The sequence below is a fragment of the Carlito syrichta genome, unplaced genomic scaffold, assembly GCF_000164805.1.
Source record: "Carlito syrichta isolate Samal-C Ts95f unplaced genomic scaffold, Tarsius_syrichta-2.0.1 Scaffold302451, whole genome shotgun sequence".
Classification (NCBI taxonomy): domain Eukaryota; kingdom Metazoa; phylum Chordata; class Mammalia; order Primates; family Tarsiidae; genus Carlito; species Carlito syrichta.
In genome coordinates this window covers 90,207-108,615 of record NW_007246547.1, presented here as the reverse complement: position 1 = coordinate 108,615, position 18,409 = coordinate 90,207, and the positions used below count along the sequence as shown (strand labels likewise).

General features: G+C 48.5%; 1 protein-coding gene across 1 annotated transcript in view; it reads left to right on the top strand.

Moving 5' to 3' along the window:
• The first annotated feature begins 4,607 nt into the window (after positions 1-4,607).
• The window catches only part of PRKRIP1 (PRKR interacting protein 1 (IL11 inducible)), a 33,173-nt gene continuing 19,371 nt past the window's right edge, over positions 4,608-18,409 (top strand). Inside the window, exons 1-5 of the mRNA XM_008056734.2 lie at positions 4,608-4,797; positions 5,443-5,521; positions 6,163-6,263; positions 13,756-13,841; positions 14,530-14,597. Coding sequence (XP_008054925.1) covers positions 4,672-4,797; positions 5,443-5,521; positions 6,163-6,263; positions 13,756-13,841; positions 14,530-14,597 — 460 coding nt within the window. The 5' untranslated portion in view covers positions 4,608-4,671. The remainder of the gene's footprint in view (positions 4,798-5,442; positions 5,522-6,162; positions 6,264-13,755; positions 13,842-14,529; positions 14,598-18,409) is intronic.

The following is an 18,409-nucleotide window of genomic DNA, read 5'->3' as shown; positions in this document are numbered from 1 at the left end:
AGGCTGTGGTGGCCAGGAGTGGCCACTGCACTCCAGTCTGGGCTACAGAGTGAGACTCCAACTCAAAAAAAAAAGAAAAAGAAACAGCTTCAGAGAGACTATGTCATTTGCCCAAGCCCAGGATAGGTGCAGCCAAACTTTGGCACCAAGTCTGCCCATCTCCCAAGCCCTGGTGTCTTCTGGAAAACCTGCTCCCTGGGGGCCCAGATATGGGTCTCAGGGAAGGCAGATTAAGGCACCCAGTGGCTGGATTCTGGGGCCCCAGGGGCCTGGGTGAGGCTTGGCTGCCCTCTGGTGGCAGACAGGATGGCACTCAGGACCTGCATCCTCTCCTGGGGCATCTGGAGGTGAGGGAGAGGCCCCATCCATCTCGGGAAACAGGACGTCAAGTCTGGTGGCAGCTCCAGGAAGACTTCCTTCCATTCTTGAGTCATATCAGGTCCTCGCAGATCCAGGGCCAAACGGTTGGGTTTGAGTCTAGGCGATCCTGAGCCAATCACTTCTTCCTCTGGGTCTCAGTTCCTTCTCTGTCAAATTAGGATGACAATAAGTATGTCAACAGCTTAGACCAGACTTAGACACTCAGGTAGTTATTATCAGCTCCTTCACACACATACGCCTTAACTCTCCCCACCTGTGTCTATTCATTCACTTAACTTTCTTTTCTTTTTTTAATAGGAGTCTCACTCTGTCGCCAGGCTGGGGTGCAGTGGCACACTCATGGCCACTGCAACCTTGACTTGCTGGGCTCCGGCGATCCTTCCGCCTCAGCCTTCCAAGTAGCTGGAACCACAGGCGTGCACCACCATGCCCAGCTAATTTTTTGCTTTATGGTGGAGTCAAGGTCTCACCAAATTGCCCAGGCTGGTCTCGAGCCCACGGGCTCAGGCAATCCTCTCGCCTCTGCCTCCCAAAGTGCTGGGATGACAGGAGTGAGCCACTACGCCCGGCCATGCACTTAACTTTCATTCAGCAGCTATCCGCCAAGCACCAGCTTGTGCCAGATGCTGAGCTGGGGGTGCCAGGGAGATTCTGCCACCTGGACAGACACTGCCCTGCCCTCCTAGCTCTGTCATTCTCTACTAATCCACTGTCTCATGTGTTTATTCATTCACTGAGTGTTCACTTATTATTTTAGTTGGGGTCTCCCTCTGCTGCCCAAGCTGGAGTGCAGTTGCATGATCACAGCTCACTGCAGCCTCAACCTCCCGGGTTCAGGTGATCCTTCCACCTCAGCAGCCCAAGTCGCTGGGACTACAGGCGTGCACCACCACACCCAGCTAATGTTTTGATATTTTGTAGAAATGAGGTCTCGCTATGTTGCCCAAGCTGGTCTCCTGGGCTTAAGCAATCCTCTCACCTCAGCCTCCCAAAGTGCTGGGATTACAGGTGTGGGCCACTGCACCAGGCCCACTTACGAATTGTTCATTCATTCCTTCTCATACTCAACTTCCTCCTTCATTCACTCCCCTCTCCATCTGTCTCATTGACTCATTCATTCGATCTTCATTTATTTTTCGTTCCTCTGTTCCTCAAGCTTTCGGGAAGCACCCACTCTATACCAGGCCAGGGTTAGATGCTGGGATTCTGGCCCCGCTCTCCTGCTGGCCTGTGGGGACGTAGTTGGTAAGGACACACTGTAGTAACTACCTTGCCAGCCACTGGCACCCAGAACATGGGAGGTACCCAGAAGGGAGTAACTTACTGCCTGGAGGTGGGAGGAGGGGAGGAAAAATCAGAGAAGGCTTCATGGAGGAGGTCCACAGAGGAGGAGCATTTAGGTCAGGTTAAGGAGGCTATGTGGGCCGGCGTGGTGGCTCAAGCCTAGAATCTCAGCACTTTGGAAGCCGAAGCAAGGGGATTAAGAGGATTGCCTAAGCTCAGGGGTTTGAGACCGGCCTGGGCAACTTGGTGAGACCTCGTCTCTGCAATAAACCAAAAAAAGAAGAAGAAGAAGAAGACTGGTGGCTGGTATGGGATTTATCCAGGAAGGAAAAGACACTCCAGGTAAAGTCTTTGTTTTGTGGAGTTTCAGAAAAGTGAGGTACTGGGTTGCTAGGGTGTGTGATGTAGGGTATGTTTGTGTGCATGACCACCACCCCCAAGCCCTCTCCAGATTCCAGTGACAGACTTGGGCCACCCAAAGACCTCCCCCAACTCTTCACCCTTGGCTCTTAAAAAATCACCCACTATCAGGCAACTGTGCTTAGAGACTAAACTGTGTTTAGAGACTAAACACAGCACCCTCCAAGTATCATCCACTCTGTTTGTCCCCTTGGGAGACTTCATTGGAGGGCTGTCCTGGGCAGCGCTGGCAACAGTGACATCTGAGGTGCCTGTTCCCAGAATCCCATTTCTTTCTTTTTTTTTTTTTGAGTTGGAGTCTCACTCTGTCACCCAGACTGGAGTGCAGTGGCTGCTCCCGCAGCCTCGACCTGCCGGGCTCCAGCGATCCTTCCGCCTCAGCCTTCCAAGTAGCTGGAAGTACAGGTGCGCGCTACCATGCCTGGCTTATTTTGATTTATTGTAGAGATGAGGTCTCGCCAAGTTGCCCAGGTGGGTCTCGAACCCGCGGGCTCAGGCAAACCACTCACCTCGGCCTCCCAAAGGCATGGTATTACAGGCTGAGCCACCGAGCCTGGCTGAGGATCCCATTTCTTCTAGCATATCTTTACTGTGTGCCTTGCTGTGGGTCAGGACTTGCCGCGGATGCTGGGATGCAGCAGTGAACTAAACAACGTTTCTACCCTCCAGTGGGTGACAAATGACAAGAAAACCAATAACAGCAAAGACTTCCAGGAGCACACCTGTAGTTGAAAAAGTTGGGTTTATTATTTGTTGCAAGAAGGAAGACTGTGCTTACCTCAGTCAGAGGAGGCTAAAAAATGGCTTATTAGAGGATTTGGGCTTATGGTAGGTGCTTGGGGGAAGATTCTAGCAAGTGCATGTTTAGTCGGGATTAGATGCTGTTGGGAGGTGAGGACAATTCTATCATTAGACATCTTAACAAATAGTTGTATTAGGGTCCTCCAGAGACAAAGAACCTGCCGGATGTATTTATTATAAGGAATTGGCTCATGTGATCATGAAAGCTGACAAGTCTCAGAATCAGCAGGGAGAGTCAAGATGCTGGAGAGCAGCCGGGCTCGGTGGCTCAGCCTGTAATCCCGTGCCTTTGGGAAGCTGAGGTGAGTGGATTGCCTGAGCCCGCGGGTTCGAGACCCACCTGGGCAACGAGACCTCATCTCTACAATAAATAAAACAATCAGCCGGGCGTGGTAGCGCGTGCCTGTAATCCCAGCTACTTGGAAGGCTGGGGCGGAAGAATCGCTGGAGCCCAGCAGGTCGAGGCTGCGGTGGCCGGGAGCGGCCACTGCACTCCAGTCTGGGCGACCGAGTGAGACTCCAACTCAAAAAAAAAGATGCTGGAGAGCTAGGAGAGCTTGTTGGGATACGAAGTTTCCCCTCATCTGCCATATTCCCCTGACCTCTTGACAACCGACTACCATTTCTTCAAGCCTCTCGACAACTTTTCCCAGGGACGCTTCCACGACCGGTAGGATGCAGAGAGCGCTTTCCAAGAATTCATCGAATCCTGAAGCACGGATTTTTGCGCGACAGGAATACACACACATTTCTCATGGGCCAAAATGTGTTGATCGCAACGGCTCCCATTTTGATGAATAAGGATGTGCTTGAGCCCAGTCATGACTTAAAACTCGCGGTCCAAAAGCGCCATTAATTTTGCACCAACCTATTAGATGGCTCCAAAGCAGTGTCTCAGCACCCCGTTCATACACAGGCTGTGGCGTGCTCTGAATGTGCCCAGAAGTTCCAGTAGAGCAAAATGTCGTCAAGGTTCGGGTGTGAGGGTCCCTCTGGCTCTAAAGTACAGAGGTATAATCTTATCATCGGAATCATGTCTGAGCTTATGGACCGGAAGAGCCACGATCGTTGAGCTCGTCTTTCCCCAAAACGCAGATTCCAGCAGCGCGGAAGCCCGTGCTCGGCCCCGCTGATCGTCCCCAGGCCGTTCTTCCAGAAGGCCGCGCTGCCACTGAGTCAGGGCTTGCGGGATCCTGCCGGCCAGCAGGAGGCCTACGCGTGGCTTCTTGCGTGAGCCACTTCGTCGCGCGCTACGAAAGGTTCAGTCGCTCCGCAGGGGGCTGTTGGCTGCCATTCGAGGACAAAGGAGACAGGCTCAGTCTTCGAGGGGCCCAGCGACCCATGTCGTTTGTGCTGTCTCACGTAAACAGGAGACGGCCACAGAGCGGGGGATCCAGATCCCAGGAACGGCCCAGACCACGCCCGGAGGCCAGGAGAGCCGAGCGGGAGGAGACGCTGAGAACCCCGGCCGGGCTGAGCGGTGGCCTGCTGTCGCCCACAGGCCCTGGAGAGGTCGGCTAGGGACTCGGGCACGGAGGCCGCCTCTCCCCCAGGGACGCAGGCATTTGGCTGCACTGAGTTGTTCAGAGACGGGAAAGGAAACCCAGCCGCTTTGAACCCAATAACCCACTCCGGCCGAGGGCTCATGAATATGCAGCAGGCGGCTTCCGGCTCGCCACTCCGCCCAGCCCCTCCCTTCGGAGACTGCGCCTGCGTCGCGGGCGCGCGGCTCTGTCGTCACTCGTGCGCGCCGCCGTCGCTCGCCGGGGCGGCCGGAAGGTGGTCATGGCGAGCTCCGCCGCCACCGCGGTGCGACCGCCGAGGCCCAAGAAGGAGCCGCAGGCCCTTGTCATCCCCAAGAATGCGGCGGAGGAGCAGAAGCTCAAACTGGAGCGGCTCATGAAGAACCCGGTGAGACGAGGCCTGGGCTCCATCGCCGGTCCGAGGCCCACCCCCTTCCTCTCCGGCGCCGCGGGCCCACCTTCCCCGCCTCCAAACTCAGCGACTCAGTACCTGATCCCCCCGAGCAGTCCTTGGGAAGCAGTAGGCTGCCCCAGAGGTAGTGAGCTCCCGTCTGTCCGTGGGTTAGAGCCCAGCCTGGGTGAAGACGCCGTGAAGCGGCTTCCCGTACTCTGAGACCTTTTCCAGTTTAACTTTCCTTGAACAAAAGCGTTAGACTGAAAAGGTGGAACCTGTAGGCTGGCAGAAGGGTTTGTTTCTTCTAAACATCACAGATTGTTAGAGAAACATTGGCAGAGACCCTTGGAGCACATCACTCCTGACCTCCCCCGTTCGGGCCTCAGTCCTGTCCGTAATGAAAACATTGGGATGAGGTCTCCTGTACGTTTGACTAGAAAGACTTGTCTTTTCTAGCAGTGTTAAGGTTGGAGGTTTCCAGCCATGAACGGTGGCTTAAGCTTCAGAGTTCTGCTCTGGAAAGTGTAGCCCAGGGTAAGTGTTGGCTAGTTATACCCCGGAGTATACAGGATGAAATAAGATTTGTAACTTTGTCAGCAGGTTTATACTTATCAATGGTTTTGTGTTTAAATGTTGCAGGACAAAGCAGTTCCAATTCCAGAGAAAATGAATGAATGGGCACCTCGTCCTCCCCCAGAATTTGTCCGAGATGTAATGGGTAATGTCTTTGTGTGTGTGTGTGTGTGTGTGTGTGTGTGTGTGTGTGTGTGTGTGTGTACATGCCTGCGCACATTTGCATGTAAGTATACTTTTTAAAAGCAGATATAAACTCCCTGCAGTTTGGCCAGGTGTGGTGGCTGCACTTTGGGAGGCAGAGATGAGAAGATCACTTGAGGCCAGGAGTTCAAGACCAGCTTAGACAACATATTGAGATTCCATCCTTCCAAAGAAAAAGTATATATTTATCAAAAAGAGAAAAAACCACTTTTCCAAAAATATGGTGGTTCTGCACATACTGTTTTGTAATCTACTTTTTTAATTTACTATGTCATGGACATCTTTTCAACTCACTGGAAGTCTAGCATATCAAATGTGAAGTAATGGAGATCACTGAACCACATTCTGTTTCTTGTCTTAATACTCTATTAGAGTGGGAATTTTAGTAACTTCACATGCAGCATTCGTGGAACAAAAAATTTAATGATGCTTACAATATGCCAGTTCTGGGGTACAATGGGCAGAAAGATAGACATGGTCTCTTCCATTACTTCCACATTTTCTTCCCTTAGGCCCTTTTAGTTAAGGGTTGCCTGTGTTGGTAACTGTTTCATCTAGAGTTCTGGACTGTTCTGGTTATAGGCTCAAGTGCTGGGGCTGGCAGTGGAGAGTTCCACGTGTACAGGCATCTGCGCCGGAGAGAATACCAGCGACAAGACTACATGGATGCCATGGCTGAGAAGGTCAGTGAGCCATGTGACCGGCTGAACCCTCATGTGAGCAGTGTGCACTTACAGCCTTAGGAAAAAGTGTCTGAGCAAGAGTAGATACAGCTGGTCATGGCTTGTATGAAGTCTGCCTTCTACAGTCAGCACAGAAAGCATGGCCCAGGTGACTCCTTGGTCAGAATCAGCACAGCAAAGTGCACACACTAGGAGAGGAGTGAGGACTGGGAGTCTTCCTTATGTGTGGAAAGGCATAACAGAGCCCCTCTCCCTTCTAGGCCACTTGCCATGTAATGGAACAGCTAGCAGAATCCCACCACCACTTGAGTTGTTACTTCTCTGTTCTCTGTGGCTGAGTGCCTCAATACAACCAGCTGTGTGTTGTATGTAAATAGTAGTGTGCTTTCTCTTTTGGTTTTTTTTTTTGTTTTTTTTTTTTTAGTTGGTGTCTCCCTCTTTCTCCCAGGCTGGAGTGCAATGGCCATTCCCAGCCACCGCAGCCTCAACCTGCTGGGCTCCGGTGATCCTTCTGCCTCAGCCTTCCAAGTAGCTGGAACTACAGGCGCGCGCTACCACGCCCGGCTCGTTTTTGATTTATTGTAGAGATGAGGTCTCACCAAGTTGCACAGGCGGATCTCGAACCCGCGGGCTCAGGCAGTCCACTCACCTCAGCCTCCCAAAGACGCAGGATTACAGGCTGAACCACCGAGCCCGGCTAGTAGTGTGCTTTCAATGTGTCTTTCTTTGAGGATTTAGGTTTCCTAGCTTTGGGGCTGGCATTTCTTCATGACAGAGTAGATTATTATAACAGTTGGAGAATTGCTTAAGAAATTGTATCTTTTTTAAAATTTATTTTGTGAGTTGGAGTCTCACTCCATGGCCCAGGCTGGTGTTCCGTGGCATACGCACAGCCACCCCAGCGTCGACCTGCTGGGCTCTAGCGATCCTTCCACCTCAGCCTTCCAAGTAGCTGGTGTACTCTACCACGCCAGGCTATTAAGAACTGTTAAACTTTCTATTATTTGGCTGAAGGGCTAGAAACATCTCTCCTGGTGCTCTTAAAAAAAAAAAAGTCCTTTCGTGACCTGCCTGGGCAACTTGGCGAGACCTCATATCTACAGTAAATCAAAAACTAGCCAGACATAGTAGTGCACGCCTGTAGTTCCAGCTACTTGGAAGGCCGAGGCAGAAGGATCACCAGAGCTCAGCAGGTCGAGGCTGCGGTGGCCGATAGTGGCCATTGCACTCCGGTCTGGGCGACAGAGTGAGACTCCAACTCAAAAAAAAAAAAAATCCTTTGGGGCATTGTTTTATTTCTCTGATTTAGTTTTGGGAGTACTTAATCCCCACCAGAAATCTTTGATTTTTTTGGGGGGGGTGGGAGTAGCTAACATTGAGACAGTCTGTAACTTTCCAGAAGCTCTGTAGGTGTTTAAAAAAAAGAGTGGGGGGTTTTGCCTGTAATCCCAGCACTTTGGGAGGTGGAGGTGAGAGAATTGCCTGAGCCCAGGCATTTGAGACCAGCTTGGACAACTTGACAAGACCTTGTCTCTACAATAAATCAAGAAAAATTAGCTGGGTTTGATGATGCATGCCTGTAGTTCCAGCTACTTGGAAGGCTGAGGCGGAAAGATCACCTGAGTCCAGCAAGTTGAGGCTGTAGTGGTCGTGAATGTGCCACTGCATTCCAGCCTGGGTGATAGAGTGAGACTCTGACTCAAAAACACACAAACAAATAAAACAAACAAGAAGTGACTTAACTTCAATGAAAATGGATGTTACAACATTTGGCCATCTCATCTAGAAACTCCTGTTTTTTTTTCATTTGTTTAATTTTTATTGTATCTCTCAATAATGATTTGGAAGCCGGGCTTGATGACTCAGCCAGTAATCCCGCGCTTTGGGAGGCTGAGATGAGTGGATTGCCTGAGCCCGTGGGTTCGAGACCCACCTGGGCAACTTGGTGAGACCTCATCTCTACAATAAATCAAAAAAATCAGCCGGGCGTGGTAGCGCATGCCTATAATCCCGGCTACTCGGAAGGCTGAGGCGGAAGGATCGCCGGAGCCCAGCAGGTCGAGGCTGCGGTGGCCGGGGGCAGCCACTGCACTGCAGTCTGGGCGACAGAGTGAGACTCCATCTAAAAAAAATAATAATAATGACCTGTAGAGATTTTGACCAAAGTTTTTTGGTAGCAGTGGTGCTGGGTAATCTCATATATGTACGTGTGTGTGTGTGTGTGTGTGTGTGTGTGTGTGTGTGTGTGTATTTTTTTGAGTTGGAGTCTCACTGTTGCCCAGGCTGGAGTGCAGTAGCATGCTCACGGCCACCCCAGCATCGACCTGCTGGACTCCGCCTATCCTTCCACCTCAGGCTTCCAAGACGCCAGAACTACAGGCATGCGCTACCATGTCCAGCCATCCCATATATTTTTTAACTGGCTATTAATGAGAGTCAAGAAAATATATACTGCCCTTTGTATATGCTTCTATATTTGTCCATTTACTTTTTTTTTTTTTTTTTTTGGAGTTGGAGTCTCACTCTGTCGCCCAGACTGCAGTGCAGTGGCCGCTCCCGGCCACCGCAGCCTCGAGCTGCTGGGCTCCAGCAATCCTTCCGCCTCAGCCTTCCAAGTAGCCAGAATTACAGGCATGCGCTACCATGCCCGGCTGATTTTTTGATTTATTGTTGAGATGAGGTCTCGCTGCCCAGGTGGGTCTCGAACCCGCGGGCTCAGGCAATCCACTCACCTCAGCCTCCCAAAGGCGCGGGACTACAGGCTGAGTCACCGATCCCGGCTTACTTTTTTTTTTTTTGAGTTGGAGTCTCACTCTGTTGCCCAGACTGGAGTGCAGTGGCCGCTCTTGGCCACCGCAGCCTCGACCTGCTGGGCTCCAGCGATCCTTCTGCCTCAGCCTTCCAAGTAGCTGGAACTATAGGCGTGTGCTACCACGCCCAGCTAATTTTTGATTTATTGTAGAGATGAGGTCTTGCCAAGTTGCCCAGGCAGGTCTCTGTTTACTATTAATAAACATCAGAGTCTGGCATGGTGGCTCATGCTTGTAATCCCAGTTGCTCAGGAGACTTGAGGCAGGGAGATTGCTTGAGCCCAGAAGTTTGAGTCTAACCTGGGCAATATAGCAAGACCCTGTCTATTAAAAACAAAAAAATCAAAGCCGGGCTTGGTGGCTCAGCCTGTAATCCCACGCCTTTGGGAGGCTGAGGTGAGTGGACTACCTGAGCTCACGGGTTCGAGACCTGCCTGGGCAGGCGAGACCTCATCTCTACAATAAATCAAAAATTTAGCTGGGCATGGTAGCGCGTGCCTGTAGTTCCTGCCACTTGGAAGGCTGAGGCGGAAGGATCACTGGAGCCCAGCAGGTCGAGGCTGCGGTGGTTGGGAGTAGTCACTGTACTCCAGTCTGGGTGCCAGAGTGAGACTCCAACTCAAAAAAAAAAATCAAGGCTGAGCATGGTGTGGCTCACGCCTATAGTCCCAGCACTTTGGGAGACTGAGGCGGAGAATCACTTAAGCCCAGGAGTTTGAGGTCATCCTGGGTAACACAGCAAGACATTGTCTCTACAAAAAAAAAATCAAAAAAATTAGCTGGACACGGTGGTGCATGCCTGTAGTCCTAGCTACTCAGGAGGCTGAGGTGGGAGGAACACCTGAGCTCAGGAGGTCAAAGCTGTGGTGATTGTGCCACTGCACTCCAGCCTGGGTGACAGAGTAAGACCCCCAACTCAACAAAAATAAAAAATTAAAACATCTGCTTTTATGTTTATCAGTTTACAAAAGTTTAAACATCCATAAAATAAAATACTACTTAGTAACAAAAAGGAACAAACTACTGATATATGCAATAACTGGGATGATTCTTTATTTTTTATTTTTATTTATTTATTTATTTTTTGAGTTGGAGTCTCACTCTGTCGCCCAGACTGGAGTGCAGTGGCCGCTCCCGACCATTGCAGCTTCGACTTCCTGGGCTCTGGTGATCCTTCCACCTCAACCTTCCAAGTAGCTGGAACTACAGGCGTGTGCTACCATGCCTGGCTAATTTTTGATTTATTGTAGAGATGAGGTCTCGCCAAGTTGCCCAGGTGGGTCTCGAACTCGTGGGCTCAGGCAGTCCACTCACTTCGACTTCCCAAAGCACTGGAATTACAGGCTGAGCCTCCGAGCCCGGCTGATGATTCTTTAGAACATGCTCAGTGGAAGAAACCTTGCCTAAGGAGACCGTGTTGTGTGATTCCATTTATATGAAGTTCTAGAACAGATGAAACTAATCTGTAGCCGGGCTCGGTGGCTCAGCCTGTCATCCCGCGCCTTTGGGAAGCTGAGGTGAGTGGATTGCCTGAGCCCGCAGGTTTGAGACCCGCCTGGGCAGCGAAACCTCATCTCTACAATAAATCAAAAAATCAGCTGGGCATGGTAGCGCATGCCTGTAATTCCGGCTACGTGGAAGGCTGAGGCGGAAGGATCGCCGGAGCCCAGCAGGTCGAGGCTGCGATGGCCGGGAGCGGCCACTGCACTTCAGCCTGGGCGACAGAGTGAGACTCCAACTGAAAAAAATAGAAAAGAAACTAATCTGTGTGAGAAAAAGTCATAACAGTGGTTGTCTCTGGGGGTTAGGATTGGGATTGAATGGGAAGAGGTGTGAGGGGACTTGACTGGGGTGATCAAACTGTACACTCAGAATCTGGATATTTTGTTCTTTGTAGGAATTACTTTAAAAGAAAAAGAAGCCAGGCTTGGTGGCTCAACCTGTAATCCCACACCTTGGGAGGTTGAGGTGAGTGGATTGCCTGAACCCTGGACCAGGTTTGAGATCTGCCTGGGCAACTTGGCGAGACCTCATCTCTACAATAAATCAAAAAATTAGCCGGGCGTGGTAGCGCGGGCCTGTAGTTCCAGCTACTTGGAAGGCAGAGGCGGAAGGATCACCAGAGCCCAGCAGGTCGAGGCTGCGGTGGCCAGCAGCGGCCACTGCACTCCAGTCTGGGCGACAGAGTGAGACTCCAACTCAAAAATAAATAAATAATTAAATAAAAGGAAAAAGAAAAAAACCACAAACAAACATTAAACCCTATTTAATCATGTGCTTGCTTAAATGTTTAAGAATGTACTGTCCCAATGTCTGCAACTTACTTTGAAATGCACCAAAAAAGTGAGATGGATTGATGGATGAATAGAGACATAGATAAATACAGACAGATAGATAGATGATAAAGGAAAGTGCAGCAGAATATTAATTTTTTTTTTTTTGAGTTGAAATCTCACTCTGTTGCCCAGACTGGAGTGCAGTGGCACTCTCCCAGCCACTGCAGCCTCAACCTGCTGGGCTCCGGCGATCCTTCCACCTCAGCCTTTCAAGTAGCTGGAACTATAGGTGCATGCTACCACATCCAGCTAATTTGTGATTTATTGTAGAGACAAGGTCTCTTCAAGTTGCCCAGATGGGTCTTGAACCTGCAGACTCAGGCAATCCAGTTGCCTTGGCCTCCCAAAGTGCTGGGAGTATAGGCTGAGCCACCAAGTCCGGCTTAGAATGCTAATTGTTGATTCAAGGTAGTGGGCATATGTACTGTATAATTCTGTTAACTTTTCTGCATTTGGAATTTCCAAAATAAAATATTAGAGAAAATACTAAACCAAAAAAATATGTAAGAACTTATTAGAAAGGCCAAAATTGAGTTAGAAAAAAGTGCTTCTGACTTTGGAACAGAAGGAAATCATTGCTGTGCTGCTTTTCACCTAAGATTTACTTGTCCTGCAGCCTTTTTTGGCCCCAGATGTTGGTTGTTCTTCAGCTCCTATCATGTGGTGGAAGCTGCTTTAGAGGGGAGGAAATAAGTCAGGTTGTTGTCTCAAGTACCATAAGTTAGTCTGAAGTTTTTATATTATTTTTATATTGATTCAAGATCTGGGGAAAACACAGAAAAATGTCTCACCGTCCTTGATATCCATAGAAATGCAAAGATTTTTATTTCAGATGGCAAAAGACAGGCTGAAATAAACAAAAGAAAAGAGGCAAGAGAACCCTCCCTTCTCCAGTGACTGGTAGGAGATCACTGCTAATGGAACATAGTCCGACTTCTGCTTGAGACCTGGCTTTGTTTATTTTACTTGCTGGTAAATATAGCTTCTTGAGAATCACGGAGTAAGACATTTACAGCTCAACTTCTGAGCAAACCAAGTGCCTTGAGATTTAAGTCACTTGCTTTCTAGTTGTCCTTTAATTAAAGCTGATTTCCTTCTTGAAGGGACCTTTTCTCCCTTCTTAGAGGGGGCTTCTATTACTTGGTTTCTGTGCCACTCTAAACCACTTCACACAGCCCTGGTAGTGCAGGTCAGCAGAGGAGTTGAAGACACCTCTTCCTCCTTTGTCAGCTCCTTCTTTTTTGCCCCACTGGCCATGACTGGAAGAAATGAGAAATGATGCTTGTATCAGTAGATGTCTGTAGTTGCAAGGTGCATTTCTGTAGGTTATCTCATTTCATTATTCTTCCTAACAGCTTTGGGAGGAGAAGTTTTAATTTTCCCCCATTTTGCAGATGAGAATACTGAGATTTGGAAACAGTACTGCTGGGAAGAAATACAGTATATACAGACATTTGTGTGTGTGTATTTAGTGGCAGGTGATGGCAGATGTGGTATATGTTATGCCGCTTTAGAGGCAGCCATTCAGTAACCGTAGTTAAGGTTAGGTCTTGAGAATTCCATGATTCTGGCCGTCTGGTCATTCCATCTAAAGAGCTCTGGTCGTATCCTAGACCCTGGCTGAACAGATGATGAGAACTGCCTCTGCCCACAGGAGTCCTGTGTGCTCCCTCTCGTAGTCTCCCTTATCTTTTGCTGTGCTTGAGTGGTATCTCAATGAACTGAAAGAGTTACATTGCCATCAGAGAGCCATATATTGATTATCTGCCCTGGTGGGGCGGCCTTTTAAAGTTGAAATGGCCTTGAGTCCCTGGATGGTGCCTATAGCGTTCCCTGCGGTGTGTCTTCTAGAACTCATACTCAGCCTGAGTGAAACCTCCTACAGTCTACCCAGAGCACAGAGTGTCTGAATGATGTGGGTTTGGCAGTTTCTTTCTCCCATGCCAGCTCTGGCATGTCTCCCTTTCTTTGATCTCTTCTTTCTCTAATAAACTTTGTTTTAAAAAATAAATAAGTAAGGCCGAGCTCGGTGGTTCAGCCTGTAATCCCAACACTTTGGGAGGCCGAGGCAAGTGGATTGCCTGAGCCCATGAGTTCGAGACCCACCTGGGCAACTTGGCGAGACCTTGTCTCTACAATAAATAAAAAACTAACCGGATGTGGTAGCACACACCTGTAGTTCCAGCTACCTGGAAGGCTGAGGCGGAAGGATCGCTGGAGTCCAGCAGGTCGAGGCTGCGGTGGCCGGGAGCGTGTCACTGCACTCGTCTGGGCGACTGAGTGAAACTCCAACTCAAAAAAAATAAATAAATAAATAAATAAGTAAATGATGTGGGTTTATTACAGCAAAAATTGGATGCAGAGTTTCAGAAGAGACTGGAAAAGAATAAAATTGCCGCGGAGGAGCAGACTGCAAAGCGGCGGAAAAAACGGTAAGAAGTCATAGCTTCCCATGACTGTAATGAGACTTAAGGGTAGGGGATAGAAAGTGGATGAATGGTGGATGAACCGAGTCCTTGCAGCCCAAAGTTCACCTGCATGGCCAGTCGTCATGGGTGCTAACGACCTAAGGTGGAGCAGCCTGGGAGAGGAATGACTTGGGAGAGAGCCAGTCCCTCATTGCCCCCAGCTTGTTACTGGTTCTCCAGAGCTGGTAAGTCAAGACTGTGGTGATCACATTGATTTCTGTGTCTCTTCCCCTTCTGTATTTTAATGTCAGGTTAACAAAGTACTGTAACCAGATTCCCATTTAGCTTGTTCCTTAAACTAGGGTACAGGACCTCCTCAAGTGACTGTGTGGTTACACAAGCTTTACGGTCCCTAAGTTTTGAGAGAGCTGAGCAGGACTGTAAAAACATTCCCTAAAAGTCTTAGAATGAGAAAGTGTCTCCAGTATTTCTGAGATTGCTTTCATCGCCTCAGGTCTCTCCAGGATTTGATCTTGACTCATAATGAAAGCAGCGTGATCATGTCGGAGTGGCAGAGTCATGAGAAAGTGTTTATTTTGTTGTTGTAATGTTTGTGTTATTGTTAAGTTTTTCAAATACCACAAGTAGATGCTTATTTTTTTTAATATATAATAGGTAGTTAAGGAATCATGTATGTGTTTTACATTTGTAGCCAGAAGTTAAAAGAGAAGAAATTACTGGCAAAGAAAATGAAACTTGAGCAGAAGAAACAAATAGAAGGTGAGTGGGGCCCACTTTTCTTCACTGTAGTCGTTCAGTCTTGATCAGTGACTGAACTGTCAAGAAATAATGAAATATAGAGTTTGGCTGGTTGGCTGGCCACTGAACGAATGATAGCATATTTGTATTAGTTAGGAATCATTTAATTGCAAGTGTCAGAAAGCCAAACTGACTTAAGCAGGAAACAAAGAAAGATATTAACTCACATTATTATTTTTATTATTATTAGAGTTGGAGTCTCACTCTGTCGCCCAGACTGGAGTGCAGTGGCCACTCCCAGCCACCGCAGCCTTGACCTGCTGGGCTCCAGCGATCCTTCCACCTCAGCCTTTCAAATAGCCAGAACTACAGGCGCGCGCTACCATGCCTAGCTAATTTTTTGTTTATTGTAGAGATAAGGTCTCACCAAGTTGCCCAGGCTAGTCTCGAACCCGTGGGCTCTGGCAATCCACTCGCCTCGGCCTCTCAAAGTGCTGGGATTATAGACTAAGCCACCAAGCCCGGCCTAGCTCACGTTATTAAGCAGGAAAGAAAGATATTAGCTCAGGACAGACTGCTTTTCAGGCAGGGATGATAAGGGAGCTCAATGTCCTTATTGATTATTGATGTCTTCCCATCTGTCCCCTGGCCTTCTGTCCTCAGGCAGGCTCATGCCCTCTTGTTATTTTGAGGTGCTCTATAGCAGCTCTTAGGGCTGTATCTAGCTTCATTCTTGTCCAGGAGGAAAGATTGATAGGATATTCCAACTTTCCAAGCAAAAGTCTTTTTGTGTCTCTTTGGCTCTGATTAAGTCACTAACCAAGTCAGTTAAGATGCTTTGGCTAGCTGGGCATGGTGGCTCATGCCTATAAACCCAGTACTTTGGGAAGCTGAGGTAAGAGGATTGCCTGAGCCCATGGGTTTGAGACCAGCCTAGGCAACTTGGTGAGACCTCATCTCTACAGTAAATCCAAAAATTAGCCAGGCATGGTGGCATGTACCTGTAAGGTTCCAGCTACTTGGAAGGCTGAGGCAGAAGGGTCACCTGACCCCAGCAGGTTGAGGCTGCGGTGGCTGTGAGGCATGCCACTGCACTCCAGCCTGTGCAACAGAGTGAGACTCCAACTCAAAACAGAGAAAAAGTTCGTAGAGCAAGCCAGGTGTAGTGACTCACGCCTGGAATCCCAGTACTCTAGGAGGCCAAATCAGGAGGGTTGCTTGAGGCCAGGAGTTCGAGATCAGCCTAGGCAGCATAGTAAGACCTCATCTTTGCAAAAATAAAAAAAAAAAATTTGCCAGACATGGCGGTCGTGCCTGCAGTCCCAGCTACTCAGGAGGCTGAGGTGGGAGGATCACCTGAGCCCAGGAGGTTGAGGCTCCAGTGAGCTATGAGTGTGCGACTGCACTCCAGCCTGGGCGACACAGCGACTCAAAAAAAAAAAGATGCTTTGGCTACAAGAAACAGAAAATTCCACCAAAAGTGCTTAAACAAGAAGGAGTTCATTTCTTTACATGATGAGAAATCTGGTGTGTGGCTGTCGGGCGTGGCTCAGCAGTGTGGGCCAGCACCCCTGCACTTCTCTTGGCCTTTACCTTGAGGGTGTGAGATGGCTGCCTTGGCTCCTGGTACCACCCCTGTGTTCAAAGCAGAAAGATGGGGAGCAAACTGGTAGTTGTCTGTCCTTTTAAAACTGGAGAGCAAAAGGTCCCCCAAAAGTGCCCCAAAGGTGTCCCCTTATATGCTAGATCACTTTGCCATCCCTAGCTGCCATTAGGCTAGATGAACAGAAAACAGAATTGTCATAACTGACTCACACCCATCATGATCTGTCACTGGGAGCTGGGTGTATTGCTGCCCTAGCTAGATTTGAAGTTCTGTTAGTAAGGAGGACTGAGGGTGGATATTGGGTCAGCATTGTGAGGCGATGCCTCTGGGAGCCCACAGACTGAGAATACGGGAGAGGGGGACCCCAGCTGGAAAGGGGTAGGGATGCCCAAAACAAAAAAATGGCAGCTGTCCACCATATCTCTGAATCAGTGGCTATTCCCTACTTGACTGGGCTTGGTTCCTGAGTAGACAGTTGTGGTTTTGAGTCTTAGGGTAAAATCGGACTTTCACTGGCAAATTGAAATATGAGTGGCCTTTTCTAGGACCAGTTTCCTTGTGAGTTGTAAATGTACCACATGACACATTGTATGTGGTGTTAGGCTGTTCCTCACCCTTTCCTAGAATAAATTATTTTAAAACTGCTAAAATGTGCCTGCTAGAATCTCATCCCTCGAATAAACTACCTCATCCCTTTCTGTCCTCCCACCCATAGGAATTGCTGACTGTACTGGGCCCAAGTAGGAGGGTTGGGCATAAATATTAGCCTCACATTCTGTTAGGGAGATGTTGTCGCTTGGGCCCATTATATTAGGAACTAGAAACGTCTTTTTGGCTTTGGATAATTTGGCCCTCCTTCTTGAAGTTTGTTTGTTTTGCTGCTTATTGTTGTCACTGCTGCTATTTGTTCAGTGACTTTTCTGACTGAATTCTGTAAAACCTGTATTCTTTGTTGTGTTTGGGCACTGAAGGCTCTGCTCACTTAGCTTAGTTGGTGGTCCGTTGAAGATGAGAGATTTCCTTAAATGCTTTGAACTAAGTCTCCCAGTCTTTCCTAAGGGGCTCAGTGTATATGTTGGAGCAAGCCCTCAATGCTTTGGCAGGCAGTGTGCAATTTGCCTTAACCCTCACTTCCTGCTTGCACAGAGCCTCAAAGGGCAGCGGAGGTGAGAAATCAGGGCCTTTGCAGGTCTTTGAGCACACCCATGCATATGGCCTTCTAGAGTCTCAGCTTTTCCTCTTAAGCTTTTTGGTCAGTTTCTTGTTTGCTTCAGCTGTTAATGGTGCCTGTGCCTGGGGTGGTTGTGATGTTAAACAGTCATCACTGATTGTTTCTGACAAACACCCTGGGGAAAAAAGCTGTTCACATCGGGAGAGCTCCAGTGAGGTCAGCTGAAGATAAAGCCTTGCAGGTAGGAGTTTCCAGGGAGCAGCCAGACAGGTCAAGCGGGGACAGTGCTCTGGGCTGGAGCCTTGGAGGAGCTCGCATCCCGGGTGCCTCCTTCACTGACTGCTGGCCTCACAGTGCTGTGGCTGTGAGCTGCTGCGTTCTCAGGGCCACCTCAGAGGTGGGGAGAGGTTGAGAGGAAGTTAAAGTATCACATAGCTCACTGTTCTTACTGAGAGTCGGGCTTTTTTTACAATCCAAGTAGCATTTCCAGAGTTGTGAAAAAGTGGATTTTTATAATTTTTGCCAGAGTTCTTGGAGAAACAGATTTTTGGAGGTCCTTTCTCTGCCATTCTGGAAGTGCTTTTATCTCTGTAAATTTTAACTTACCTATATTGTTACATTTTAAGTGTTTTTCCTTACATCAAATTTTGAATAATTTTTTTAAGTCATTCTGGCAACCTCTGTTTTTTTAATGATATGTTTGGATTTAGGGCTATCGTATTATTATTTTTTTTTGTTCCCTCTGTTTGTTGTTTCTCTTTTTCCCCTTTCCTGCCCTCTTTTGTGTTGAGCATTTTGTATTATTCCATTTGAATTTATGTATTGTGTTTTTAACTGTATCCCTTTTTATAGCTTTTAAATCGTTGCTGTAGATATTGCTATATACAAGCTACTTTCATAGTTTGCTTAGAATCAGTATTTTACCACTAAGTAGAATGTGGAAACTTTCCACTGTATAAATCCCTTTATCTTTTTTTTTTTTGAGTCGGAGTCTCACTCTGTCACCCAGACTGGAGTGCATTGGCCGCTCCCGGCCACCGCAGCCTCGACCTGCTG